Source organism: Teleopsis dalmanni, chromosome 2 (genome assembly GCF_002237135.1).
Source record: "Teleopsis dalmanni isolate 2A chromosome 2, ASM223713v2, whole genome shotgun sequence".
Classification (NCBI taxonomy): Eukaryota; Metazoa; Arthropoda; class Insecta; order Diptera; family Diopsidae; genus Teleopsis; species Teleopsis dalmanni.
The window spans coordinates 223,109,485-223,124,733 of NC_051847.1; the positions used below are offsets into that span (position 1 = coordinate 223,109,485).

A 15,249-nucleotide genomic window follows, 5' to 3' on the forward strand; every position below is an offset into this window, starting at 1 on the left:
AAAATTAGTTAATATAATTAATAATGTAATATGATTAACAATTAATAATGCTACTTACCGTTGCAAGGAGGCTGTGAACAAAGTGGTCTTATCTGTTCACAGTGTTTACCGGCGCGATCTGAAGGACAATGACAGTAATAACTGCCCGGCGTGTTCAAGCAGCGGCCTTGTAAGCATGGAGATGGAGTGCAGTGATCTTTGGCTTCCTAGAATAAAAATATCAATTTTAAAGATTTGTAATTAATTTTGAGTACAAAAATTTTCATTTCGTGTGGGAAAGATATTTTGACGGCTAAAGTTTATACAAATAAACTGATAACAGTCAGACTATCTGTAAAAATACTTGGAAAAGCTCATTTTCAGCAAGAATAATGTGAGTGAGTTTGTTGAAGTGGATTTACATTGGTTATAGAATTTATGTATCCCCAGGTAAAAGAAGTGACTTTCACCTTCCATACTGCAATAGATTTTAGACACATTGGTATTTATTCTCCTACTATGCTGCAATTAATTTGTTATAAATTGTTATAAAATAACAATACCAGGTAATCTAAACTACTTCTTTTATAAAGATAGACTAAGTAACAAAATATAAATATAGTAATATAAGTTAGAACTTTAATATAGTTAAGTCCAGGAATATTTCATAGAATAGTCTATCTTTAAATGTACGGAATATAAACTTTATTTTCTAAAATTTTTAATGAAAGTGCTCAGTTCAACAGCTATTTAAAATGTTATGATAATTATCATAAATATAATTAATCTTTATGCCCACAAGAATTCAATTGGATCATTGAAAGGCCAAAGTACCAAAGTATTATTTGTGATAGACAAGGGTAGCAAATTTATGATTTGTATATTTACACAGACATTACCATTACGCAGTACAACGATATCAGTTTAAAATTAGATTTTTGAATTAAATTTAGAATAAATGCACAAGTATGGAAATATAAATTAACATATGTTAACTGGCAAACTGAAGCCAACATAAGCAATATAAAACGAAATTCTCTAAAAAGTTACTAGATGAGAAACGAATAGTTCAAACAAATGAATATAATTACTCAGATACTCAGAACCTTATAAGTCCATAAAAAATCATATGTATTTGTTTAAACAAATCATACAAAACTGAATTAAAAATTTTTAAAAATAATTTTAATGAACTTTTTATATAAAGTACATAAATCTAATTATTACGACTGATTGTCAAGTCATTTTGAAAATAAAATATTTCATTAAAGGATATTAAATAGAAAATTATTTTAAATAATAATAACCATTTTTTTGTTAATTATTTTAAACTATAAATTAAAAAATTTTGAATATCATTTTTATCCCTTTTCATCAATGAAACGTTTTAAAAAATGATACAATCATTTCCTGTGCCTTCTTGGTGTCCACACAGCATTTCAGTTTAGTTTATCTCTAACTCATAATATTTTGTAGTCCAAAATAAATCTTAATTCATTCCTCCTGTGTCAAGTTTCAGTTTTAGCATTACAAAAACAAATAATAACAACAGCAACAATTTATGTATATAACACGTGAGAAAATCTCTAAATTGCCACAAATATTTTTTGCTTTTGTGTGGAGCCTCGTCTTTGGACTTAACATTTTGTATTTTATATTCTCATCACAACTGATTGCTCGTAATGCGATTAGTGTTAAAAGGTATTAAAGCATCGAACTCATGTGACAGATACATATGAACAAACCAGACGCTATACTATATTCACCTTTAAAAGGTACATAACATATAACAGATACAGATACAGCAACCAAAAACAACAACAGAAACAACAACAACAACTGCACTGAAAGTGACAAATACCCGCGGCTACTAAACGTTTCTTTCTACAGTTTTTATGTTTGGCATTGAACTTTTTCATTCGATTTAATCTGCCGCAGCGTAGCTACGAGTACGCGTGAAAGAAGTCGAAGAAGTAGATTATGAACTTCTTCCTACCAGTCAATAACTAATTTTTTCTCCCAATCTCGTTTCTGTCCCTAATTTAATTTTAAAGGCAAAAAGCAACACACAAATGTTGTATGGGGCAACCGCGTAAATGAAATATTGAAAAATCTTAGATTTTAGGTTTTTAGGTGAACTGATTGGTCATCATCCTCATCAGTGTCATCGACTTAGGTAGTTTATTTTCTTTATTATCATTTTATTGTAGTAATTTTTTTCCAATCAAAACTGAAATATGCTTTTTTACGTCAATCGATTTAATTTAAAAAAAAAATGCATTCTGACTTAGAAAATTATAAAATATTTACTGTTGGCAGCTTTTACCATTCATTTAGTATCTATACACTGAGGTTGTTATTGTATTCTTGTTCTTAATACAAAATTTTCTTTTTATTATAATTTAAAGAACTTCATCAATGCTTTGTTTTCACGAAAGGTGTTGAAAAGTAAAGCGATTGTAGCAATCAAATGATTTAAGAAACGAACTTAACTCTTCAGGGCATGCATTGAGAAAAATCTAAGATTGCGTACCACACGTGGTGAGGTTCTATAAAAAATTAAATAATGTGTGTTTCTGACATGCATAAAGAAGACAAGTTATTACTGTTATATTATATATAGAATGTTTGTAAAAAAATATGAAAAGTTGTTAATAAAGAAGCAATTATAATAAGAATTATAATAATGGCAATGAAAAAAATATGTAATAAAGTGTAAACCTTATGTTATTATATCAATTCTGAGATATTGTAAACGAAAATATTTATTTTCAAAATGTAACTTATAAAACGATAATCCTTTTAAAGCAAAATCATAGTTAAATGAATAACAATAATGTTTAATATATCCTTTTAATGATAAAAAATTGATAAGCAAAACATTTCAGTAAATAATATTTTTTAAAAATAATTTAATAATTAAAACAATTGAACTTACCTCACATAAGGAACCCAGATATCCCAACGGACAAATGCACTTGAATTTGCCAATTAAATCTACGCACTCTCCGCCGTTACGACAAGGTGAATTCGCACACTCATCGATGTCAGTTTCACAATCGCGACCTAAAAATAACAAGAAAAAAAAAACAAAAAATAGAGCTCAGAACTGAAGCAATTAATACACGAAAAAGATTAACTGTTCCAGATTTAAAAGTATTTAAAAAATATTTAAAGACATAATAAAAAATAAAAAAATAAAAAACTCAAAAATACAAAAGATAAAAAGGTTCAACTTACCGGTATAACCATTTGTGCATGCGCAATGATAATCGTTCACTAAATCGATGCAAGTAGCACCATTCTTACACTGTCCCACGCAATCATCCAAATTCTTAGCGCATGTTGGACCACCCCAGCCCTCTAAGCAAACGCATGAGAACGAACCAGGTAGATTTATGCATTTGCGTGCATTAATGCAGGGACCCAGTGTAGTTGCTGTAGCTGCGACTGCTGCTGCTAATCCAGTTGCAATTGTCGACTTTGATGCCGATGCTGATGCTGATGCTGATGATGACAATGACGAAGAAACTGAAGTAGATGTTTTTGTGGATAATGATGATGCAGCAGTTAAGGCAGCTATGAAAGCCAAAGACGATGTTGTTGTGGTTTGTACGGTGGGAATAGCGTACGCAGTCTCGCATTCATTTACATCCATTTGACACACATCACCGGTCCACTCTGGAGGACATTCGCAGCGGAAACCACCGATTAGATCAATGCAAGTGCCACCATGTTCGCAGGGACCGCCAGCACATTCGTCGATATCTACAAGGGATAAACGATATGTGCATTAAAATTAAAACAAATAAACTTAAAGTTACAAAATGAGATTTTTTGTTTTTGATTAAGAAAAAGAGTAGGAAAACTTAATTCATTTGTGTATTTTCTTGCTCCATCAAGACAAGTTGAAGTGGAGCAGTTAAAAGTGCTTGAATGCAAATGTAAACATGTAGCTTTCAACTTGTAAGTGACATTTTTATCTGTGATTATAAATCAACGACAAGCTTACTAATCGTCAAGGAAATATTTAACTACGTTCATAATTTTCAAACAATTTTATATAATCTTTAAATACAAATTACAAGACTGCGATTTATTTAAAATAACTCTTTAGGAACATATTAAGCTTGATTTATTGAAAAATTCCTTTTTCGGAAAATCCATTCATGTTTGTACTTTCAAGAATTTTGACTTTTGCGGTACCATTTTTGGTAACATCTTGCGCGAAAGACAGTACTTTATGCCATTAGTGATGAATGTGGTAATTTCTGTCCCAGATCAACAAACCATCGAACAGGTTTCGAAATAAACATTGAATGAGAAAAAAACAAATCTTCCAAGCTAACTTACATAAAATATGAAATAAAAAATCTGTAAAAAGCAAATTATGAAGTAAAGCGAATCTTTAAATAATAACGAAAAGAGTATATTTGCAGAAATTATGATCGCATTTTACCGTAGCCATTTAAATTAACAAGTGCTTGGATGCAGAAAATACAGCGCTGCAACATCTCATTGATGCAAAATCCAAATTCTCAAACCTGAAAATCTTCCATGTGAATTTTGGATTTGGAAATATAATAAATTAACAAAACTAAATCGCACGAATTGAAAAGGCACTGAGCGAAAGTGAAAGGCGACGAAACAGCGGGATCCACTGCGATTTCAGACTTTCATATTTTAATATTTCTGGGCTTCTTAAACCATATCGCGAAATTTGTAACTGTAACAAGTTTCTATTCCTTCCTCAAAGCACAAATCCAATTGAAAATGCGTGCCTAATTTGTCCAAATTCGTTTCTAATTTGAAGCACATAAGGAAAAACGAAGGCATGGATTGATGAAATTTGATTCACAACAATGACGCCTGTCACTGAGATAAAAGCTGAAATTAATTGAAATGTTTGCACAGTTTTAAAAACCGAAGCTCTTAATAGATTCCCGATTTCTGCTCAAAGAGTGTAAATATTTTCTTATGTGAATTTGTGCTTCATTTGCTGGCCCATTTCAGTACTTTCAAATATTTAATCTTTTTAATTTTTATTTGCTTTTCAATTAAAAATTTGTGTTTTTGGAATAATATTGCACATGAGCATCGTACAAACACGCACCAACTCGCTTCATTTCACCTTTTGTTCATCATTGTTACTTAAATTTGTAAAGTATCTGATAAATAGGATTTCTGCTTCTCCTCTTCTTCTTTCTTGTTTGGTTGTTTGGTTGTTTGAATAATAAAATTGAATCTCTTGCACATTTGCAACATTTTAGTTTAAATATTTACTAAAGACTAAAAAGAGAATTGCAGCTTTTAAATTTCCAAAGATGCTGTATACGCAAGTGAAATCCACTTGCAGCATTACTTCCCCAGCTACTGCCTCCGCAGCTTGTCTATTACTAAAAAGTGAACACTTAACACCTTTCTGACAAGAAACTCATTTGTCAAAACAAAAAAAAACACTTAAAACAACCAAAAGATCTCAGATTTGATTTATAAGATTCCTGTGTGAACATCTTCAAAGCGAAAAAATTTACCATTCGGGTTTGTTAAGTGCGCACATAAGAAGCACCAAAAGTGATTCGTTGTCATAATTTTTGTTTTATATACTTTTGTAATTTTTAACTCTCAAGTAACATTACAAACTCAAGTTAATATTGTTTTTGTTTTCATAGTTGAGTTTTTTGTATTTTTAAACTAATTTGAGCGACAAATATCTTTAATCGTCAGCAATAAAAATGTTCACCTTTTCGTTTTTATTCATTGTCAACTTTTAGCTACGCAGAGACAACTCTTGTATGAATTTTATATTGCTGGTACTGTTCATCGGATTTTGTTGCTATACATTGATTTCCATCTAATGGCACTTAGTCATACTCTTAAGTTTTGGTAGAAATATTTATTCAGCTCTTTCAGGCTCAAAAAGTAGAACGCAGACATAAAGACGTTATTTAATGTTTGCGAAAAATTATGCATAGCTTAATACAGTTTAGTTATTTCAGCAGTTATAAGTTTCCTTAGATATATTGCTTACAAATCGTCGTGTAAAAACGGCAAGGCAAGACTCTTTTTCAAGATTTGGACTCCACTCACAGAGTGCCGCAAAATTGTCTCCGTAATTAGTGAATTTTTTATATTGTATTAATAAATGTTCTAATCATATATCATAACGTATACATTGACCTGGACGCCAGTTTTGTTTAAAATGCCACTACTCACAAGCTTTAAGTCATCTTAACGGAACCTTCCCGACGAATTTGTAAGGTTTGTTGTTTAAGTCTTTTGATATAGGCCGATTATTTTTTATAGTTCTGGCATAGCAAGTATGAAATAAAAAAAACGAATAAAAGAACAAAGAACTTTGAAGTAAATCTAGTATATATTATTTGAAAAAAGTTTTTTCAAATATTTATTTACAAAATGTTCAAAGTGTGTAAGGTATGTAGTGACATCTATACATTACAACTACAGCTACATTACCCTTCACCAGACATAAAAATTTGTAAAGCATCGTTGAAGATTAAGTAATAAAATATCTGGAGCTAATATCAGGTATGTAAACCACTAAAGATGACAAAAAATTGAGAAAAAATGATTTCGCTAGCGCAGCGATATATAAATACATTAACCATGATAAATTATTTCCATTAACTTTATATAATGCGTTATCGTTTAACTTCAGTAACAACTTTGCTTTAATTTGTCTGTTCTAAATGTTGTGTGAATTCTAGTGTCTTTTATGAACTTCTTAGTTATAATCTAAGACTAGTCTAGAATATAACCAAATTAGTTATAAAGAGGTTTTTTCGAACAGTACTAAACTACAAGAACAAAAATTTATTTTATATTATTTTAATTAATTGAATTTTTAGCTGACCATACAGCTGTTTCGAGTGTTGTCAAATACCTATCATCAGTGGTCCTGGAAATAATTCTTATATTTAATTATTCGTAAATAAATTTTTGACACTGAAGGATAGAACTCTCGTATCATGCCAAATTTGAAACTCAGAGTCAGTACACCTTAATCAACTGACCCAAAGTTATATTTATTTATATTATCAGTAATTGGTGGTTACTTAATTGTGAACCATTTTACCCATCACCATTGAATGAAAGGGAGACTGTCACAGGTAGACTAAGTGGTATATGCAGTAAAAATGGAGTGATAGATCCCCCTCCTCCCTTTTAACCAACAAACTCTAAATTTACTTGTAAATTTACGTCCGCTTGAGTCAATTCAATATATATATATACACATACATATATATATACATTAAAATAAGTGAACTATAGGAGCTAAGGTAGGTCCTATAGTATACAAGATAACATCGGCTTTGATTCAAATTTATTCTTTTGGTTTTTTATATTATGTGTACAACTTCCTAAAATAGAAAACTAAGCAATTGCTTTAAACACTGCACAGCAATAGTCAAACTATAGATTGTAATGCACACAACAAAAATTTTAATAAAAAAATGTTTTCTGGTTCCTAGTGACACTTAAATTTTCTCAGGAACAAACTTAATTGTTTTTGACAACTTTTGATAGCAAAACAAGTGCCAATTTAGCACAAATGAAATATTTCGTAAATGCGAATTTGTTGCATGCAATTAAAATATTGCATCAAAATTAAATCAAAACTGCATCAAACAACTTTTCAAACTAAATTCTAAATTAAAACGAAATTTTTACATATTTTAAGTGGCAAACAACAAACTAATTTCAATTGCAAATGTTTGACTTGTTCGAAATGCAGTTTTAGTGAAAACGCTATTAACTTCAGATACTTTACAAATATTGCTACAAATGCTACACGGCGTATCTTTCAATCTATCAGCCGCGTAGCAGCAATTGCACAAGTTGCGTGTCGTTCGCCATTTCGCTTGTCTATTCATTATTCACTATTCACTCCACGATTCACGCAAACCCCGACTCGTACAAATCCGGTTCTACTTAAAACGAATTCGATTCCGCAGTTTGGATTCGGATTTGAAATGCAAAGCACAGAGCAGCGACGAAAAAATTGAATTGAAAATAATTGAAATAAATTAATTGTAAATATTGTAAAACTCACTTATTTCACATGACGGACCAGTCCAACCGGGCGCGCAGGCGCAAGTGTAGTCGGCGTGGTGATGGTGATGCATTTGCTGCTGCAACTGCATTAAGGCTGATGCGGAGGACGGATTGCTGCCTGCAACGTTTGGTATCAATTTCACTGCAGCAAGTGCAGCATTCAGAGTAGCGCTCGTGCCGTTCCGAGGCTGCAGCTCGTTACTCAGAGTTAGTGTTTTTGTCGTGGCCGTGTTAGTTGCAGCAAGTCCTGCTAGACCCAATAGTGAGCTGCGGCGGCTAACTGGTTTACCCATGGCGGAACTCATACCACGCATGGAACGATATGTCGGCAGTGCAGTTATGTTCAGCATCGCCGATTCCTATTCGCAACAGTAAGAAAGTAATTTTTAATTTGAGATATGAATTATGAAACGCTGGAGAGAATTCGAGTATTAGGATCGAGTGGTATGCATTGCATTAAGCATAAAACTCATATTAAAGGCTAATAAAGATTTATACAAGTGCGAGAATGGAATGTAAGTTAACGTGTGTAAATTGTTGTTTATGATTATTAAAAGCACCGTAAAAGATAATTTAATAATTTATTTATAGGCTTAATTGACTTGCAGCAAATCACGGATGCAGTCAAGGATACTGCATACATTCATTTCGCTACCTCAAAGATATTTCGATCTTAAAATTCTGATTTTTCTGATTTTTTCTTTATATTCGTTTTCGGTTTACTCACTTTTAATGTGCAAGTGCCACCATTTTTGCATGGTTGCGTTGCGCATGGATGCTCCACAATTTGGCAACGTTCGCCCGAGAGCCCCTCTGCGCAAGTGCAACGATATTGATCAGGTGCAGTGTTCTCACAGGTACCGCCATGCATGCAGGGTTCATGAGTGCCACAGTAATTTAAATCTGCAAAACGAAAAATGATCGATAAAATTGAAAAAATAAAGAAAAACAATTGAAAATTGCACAATGTGGAAATTGTTAAGTGCTCAGCAACAATAACAAATAATACAACAACATAGTAATAACAGCATCGGCAGCAGCAGCAGAAGCAGCAAAATATGATATATGAAATCGTGTTGCATATATGAACCTATCGGTCCATGTATCCTCATATTGCTGGCCGTTGTTGTTATTCTTAGAGCGATGCGATTCAGATTCAGATTCAGATTCGTGCAACTGCGCTCAATTTTGTATTCGATTTATTATAATTTTCGATTAACTTCAATAATTTGCAGCAAAATCTGTGCATCCAGTCTCTGCTTACCTTGATCACATAATATGCCTCCCCAGTTTGTGTCACAGACACATTTCCAGGCAACGCCATTGCACGATCCATGCTTGCAGCCAGGATATACGTTGCATTCGTTGCACAGTGGGCCACGCCAACCTGGCCGACATCTAAAAATTAAGTTGAAATAAAAATAAAATTAAAAATATAAAACAACAATAAATTTAATATAAGTGTGAAGAGAGAGGTGTTTCAGTATAATGAATGATTATATGAAGAAGATTTAAAGCTAATACAATAACAACAACAGAATTACCAACAGCAAAAACATGCCCTAATGACAATGAAAACAAAATTTCTTCGTGATTTCTGAATTTTTCCTAATCAACGAAAAAGTTGCCAAATGTGATTTGGTTTCTGGCGAAATCAAAGACTCTGCGCAATGGCATCCTTTCAAGAAACTCTTAGTTGTTGCATGACCCAGCCTGGAAGCCTGGGTGAGCTTCCTTAGCCATTGAATTTAATTGAAAATTGTGTTGTGACTTGTTAAACCGAAAAACTTTAAAAATGTTTTCGGCTGGCTAACGACAATGTCAAATTGGCAGAAAAATTTCACCTCCCAACTGAAAATGCTTCTAACTAATTTCCCTCTCAAAGCTGGTACCTTCAGTTGATTAGTGAGATTTGTGAGATTTGTAAGTGTGAACTCTTCAGTACAAACTTTAACTACAAACGTCGGTTTCAATGAAAAGTTCACTCAGTTTTTTTCTTATTGAAAATAAGTTTTATTTGCAGAAATAATTATAAAATACCAAAAGGGTTACATCGCTGCAATGCAAACTCCAACTTAAGGCTTCTATGTGACCAAAGCGAAAAGGAAGACCAACTGTAAAAAAATTAAAATATTTTCACAGCTCATAAGTTTGAGTTTGTAATTTGATTTCTCATTAAGTGATAAACAAAACGTAACTAAAAAATCAGTTTCACGCTTAAAATGACTTAAAAGCAAACAGCAAACACAAGTTTCTACTTAAATCTGTGAGCCGCGAAATCTTAACTTTGAGATGCTAACAAACCGAAACGCTGAACAATGGTAACTCGTCAATGGACACAATAGTCGGACGTCAATTCGGACTTGTGATCTCACTGTTCACTGTTCACCGTTCACCGTTCAGTGTTCGTCAACAAGAAAAGAGCAAATACAACTGTGAGGCTTGTTGCTTTGAAGATGCTGTAATTGAGTTTTCGTTCACAGACTCCATCTCAGACTCCGCACCGTGTCAAATACCGTATCAGCTAATTACCAGTGCGAACTCCCCACAAATACACCAAAAACGAACAGAAAAATTCATAATAAAATCAATAACCAAAGCAAACGTTTACTTTACTCATTGGCAGCTTTGTTAAGACAAATATTGATCAAAGTCAAAATTAGAACTAAAGTCTGTACGTACCACTACAGCGATGGCTAATTCCATTTAAACATATTCATAAACGAAAATTGTCCATGAATACGGTTGAGAAAGCACGAAAAAACTATTATACAGAATAACAAATATAAAACAATAACAAAAGACACAAGCCAAGTCAACGAAGACCAGTTCATTTGGTGATCGGGACACTGATACCGTATCAGCGCAGTTGGTTTCACTACAACTGCAACTGCAACTACAACTCAATTAATAACAAATTCTCAGAACAATAAAAATTCCACACACAAATTATAATGCAGCAAGTATTTGTTCGGAACGCTGAGGATTCGTCTTTCTGCAAACTTATAAGGAGAAATATAACACATAGAGGAATTAGCTTCTAAGCTCCTTGCAGCATTCGTGCCAATTACAGCATTGAGCAACCTTTGCCTTTTGCCTTGCAACTGATGAAAAGCAGAAAACGACAAATTTTTATCGGTGTTTGGCTTCACATCGAAATTAGCTGAACTCACTGATAAACCCAACCCGGATGAAGTCTCCCTGCGGCACCCAACTGCATTGGCTTACAATTAAAACGTGTTCCAAAGGTGCCAGAAAGCACAAAGGTGTCGTCGTTCCTGTTGCTGATACGAATTACATTACCACTTTGGATAACTCGATGGCACTTAAAGGTGTGATGACGTGAAGCACTTTTAAATTGTCTTGGCTATTAATTTTTAAAAACAAACTCAAATATCAGAAGAGATTAAAATTGAATAATAGCCAAATTAAGTTAATGGGAAAATACCGTTGCATCTGCAACAAGTGCCAACACTACAAATATACTTTTCATTACAAAGCACAGCACAAAGCTTGCGAATTCAGGCTGATAGGCACTAAAAGTTTCGTTGCAGCAAGTGCAGCACGAGAAAAACTGTATCTCATCAGCCACATATGAGACATGTCATTGAAGCTATTGCTGACAGTATATGCCGTGATAGAAAGTGGACAAGAAATCAGTTGGCTCAGTGCAGCGAAGGGGAAATATGAGAGAAGCGAAGCATGATTTATGATTTCATTAGGAAGGAAAAGTTTATCTGAAGACCAATCTAAGCAGCAGTGGTGTGCCTCGGAATATAGAGCCGCTCAGTGGATGTTCAAGCAGTCAACGCAGTCGAGACAATGTGCAAAACCTGAAGTAATCCATTTTCCAGTCTTTTATTTCATGGCACATAGCCCTGTTGAAGTTGATACAAAGCCTGAAACAATTCGCTGGTATCATTTACAAATTCTGGAGCAAGATCATTGCCATCGCGGCCAAGATCGGTATTCGTTTTGCCTTATTTTTGATTAGAGTCGTTCAAAAAGTCGTGAGGTTGGTGTTTTCTCTAAGACAGCGAGCAGAGTTTCAGGAGATTTTACTTCATAATTGAAATTTAAGTGGAATTGGATTGGAGGCAGAAGCAACAATTACATATTCAGCTGTACCTAGACTATTGGTTGACCTCACACGCATCTTTGCAATAAAAATTTATAAAACTAAAAAGGGTGATAGATATAAATATTCTCACAGCAACTTTATGATAATTAACAAATCTGCAATTGTATAGATTGATCTGTTCAATTATTGCAATAAAACTTAATCCAAATTAGTCATTTACTTAGTTCTACTTTTTTCGACTGTTTAAGGCCAAATAGAATAGCAGATCCAGTCGGAAAATCGTAAATTTGACCAAATTATGATTTACTCAAACCAAGACCGCAGTAAGTGAGTTGAGTTGGCTTTTATGGAGGAAAACTAGCAAAGAGACGAGATGAAAGTTTGAGGCAGGCGTAATACTAAGACATTGCAGCGTCTATCTATTCGAATTCTCAATGGTAGAATTTGTGGTTATCGTTCTAGTTTTTTTTTCAACAAAGAAATTTTATTGTTGTTGTAGTTGCGAACAACATTGAAATCACGTATTTTGTGTTACGCTTATTTCAACAAAAACTGAAACGTTTTTTCGTGCCTGAATCGAGTAGCAAAAATCAAAAAACCGCAAATGCAGAGCGGCAAATGTTGCATCGATACTGAGTCCGTTGGTGGTACGGTGGTACAGCTGAAGACTGAGGTACTGTTTTTGACGATTGAGACTGAGACACCGTATCTGAGACTGATACAAAGTCCGAGGGACATATGAAGGCGACTATTGTTGTTGCGGTTGTAAATTTTCTGTGCCAATTGTTGTTCGCCGAGATGATGAGTGGTTTGATGCAACTCCAGTACAGCGACTGAACTTAATTTAATGGCCATAAAAACAAAATTAAATGCTTCATTTTTTCCACGTTTTTTTCTTCTTTTGCTATTAATAGTAGAAAAGCTCCACCTGCTTCATTTTTTCCACGTTTTTTTCTTCTTTTGCTATTAATAGTAGAAAAGCTCCACCTCCCATAAAAATTATTACGAATTCTGCATCAAGAGGCAACTAAGACTGAAAAAATTGTATTGCAAATGTTTAACAACAAATCAAAATTGAATAGACAAAATTACAACCTAAAACAACATTTAATGAAAATTCCTAATCGTTAAATATGAGAAAATAAGTTAAAAAGTATCTTAAACGAGTTGCGGAAGATGAGGGAAGTGAGTGCAGTGAGGAAGTAAATCAGCTCCCGCTGTACATTGTTGCAGTTGTAGGTGCCACTAGGGTTGATGGCTTCGATAGATGCCCTCAGCGACTTTTGTTGCCACTGTACAAACAACGACAATTTGTTGGTTTAAGCAGCATTCGAAACAATGATTGCCGACGAACTGCAAAAACAACAAGACCATCAGGAACAAGCAATTGAACTGATCCAAAATTAATGGAAATGTTACCAATGCAATCGCCTCATTGTAGCAATTGTTGTTGCTTCTCAATGCTACTCAATATTGTTGTTGCCGTTTTTATTTGTTTCATTTCACAAATCGATTTCGAAAATGGTTTTTTCGACTATGAATCACATTTACTGATATGTGTATTTTATACATATGAAGATCGTGCTGCCATTTTTATGTTGTTTGTATCTGCAACAGTTGTGTTTATGTCAGCGATACAAGTTACAAGATTTCTATTTCTTTAGCATTCTGTGGCTATTTCCGATCAATTCGAAGTGATTTCTGCTGACACATTTCGTTGGTGGTGAATTAAAACATTTTATATGAAATTTGAAATTCATTTCAGCAACTTTCAATATATTAAAAGCAAATTCATATTTTAGGAGAAAAATTCCGCTACAGAAGACATTGTATAGACATTCATTCCATTAAACTAACCTTCCAAATAATGTTACAAGAGCGTAAATACGTAACTAAACTAAATAAACTTTTCTAACTTTGCTAAATAATTACTTAAACTTAGGTTTACTTACTCGCATTCACCAGGTCGATCGCATTTCCCATGTGTCGGGTCACAGCCTGGTTTGCAAATTGCCTCTTCACAGTTAACACCCTGCCAACCTTGCAGACAGAGCTTCTGACCCTCCGAACCGCAAGTGTAATGACCGAATTGATCATCGCGCGCTCGGCAGAACGTTGTGCATGTTGTATTGTAGTAAGTAACGGCGCATTGAACTCTGACCCGATATGTAATTCGGGCATTGGTACCGATGTGATCCAGAGTCTTCCATTCGGGCGATGGTAGTATTACACCTGAATATGATGCCTCTTCAATTAACCTCTCTGAATCTGTTTGCGTCGATTTTATGTAGTTGCCAATAGAGATTGCCATGACGACAGCGTTGACGATGATGATAACGATGACGATGACGATGTCGACATTGTTGATGTTTTGTGTAACAACGATCACGGTGGCATTTGTTGTAAGAAAATGTTGGAGTTGTTGTTCGAATTGTTGTAGTTAAGATATTGTTCAGAAAAATAACATCGTTGGCGTTCATGTTGTCAACAAGTTTAGTTACACAAAGTAGTCAAATGGGTTGGAAGCAGTTGAAAAAGTCCACAAGCAAGGAAACGAAATCAAATAAAACAGAAAAATATAAAAAAATATGTTAAGTTTATTTTTATTTAAATTATTCTAAGCTGAAATGTCACCAACTACGAGTTGGTTTAATTAAAGACAGTAGCTAATGTAGCCGCCGTTTTGGGTCAGCAATTCAGGTTCACATTTGTTACTGTCTCTGCTCGTTTCAAATCGAATTACCTGGATAAGACTTGTTGTACATATCCAACGCCTGCAGTATCAGCGTAAATGACTTCTGAAATTAAAAAAAAGAAAAAACTCATTAGAAAATGTAAAAAATCTAATTTAACTGCAAATAGCAAACGTATTTGTGTCGCTGTCATGTACAGTGGACTTCTGTTTATAATGAAATAACTGAAAATAAAGATCCTGAAAAGGGTTCAGAGAGCATTTGTGCGATTTGATATTTGCAAAGAAGAAAACATTTTTTATTTTGACAAATTTGTACAAAACCATTTTACAAATTTTATTGCACAAAACTCATTTGAAGTTGCGGGAAATACAAAGCCAATTGTCACAGTCCGTTTACACCCAATCAAGTCGCGAAGTT

The 15,249-nt window shown here is 33.6% G+C and overlaps 1 protein-coding gene across 1 annotated transcript in view; it reads right to left on the bottom strand.

The window, feature by feature from the left end:
• Positions 1 to 14,958, bottom strand: part of LOC119677968 (protein serrate) — a 46,900-nt gene extending 31,942 nt beyond the window's left edge. Inside the window, exons 1-8 of the mRNA XM_038089560.1 lie at positions 14,880 to 14,958; positions 14,089 to 14,404; positions 9,320 to 9,453; positions 8,783 to 8,958; positions 8,054 to 8,414; positions 3,220 to 3,747; positions 2,918 to 3,045; positions 59 to 206 (exon numbers count right to left, since the gene is read on the bottom strand). Of these exons, the coding sequence (XP_037945488.1) occupies positions 59 to 206; positions 2,918 to 3,045; positions 3,220 to 3,747; positions 8,054 to 8,414; positions 8,783 to 8,958; positions 9,320 to 9,453; positions 14,089 to 14,404; positions 14,880 to 14,901 (1,813 nt within the window). The 5' untranslated portion in view covers positions 14,902 to 14,958. The remainder of the gene's footprint in view (positions 1 to 58; positions 207 to 2,917; positions 3,046 to 3,219; positions 3,748 to 8,053; positions 8,415 to 8,782; positions 8,959 to 9,319; positions 9,454 to 14,088; positions 14,405 to 14,879) is intronic.
• Between the last annotated feature and the right edge of the window lie 291 nt (positions 14,959 to 15,249).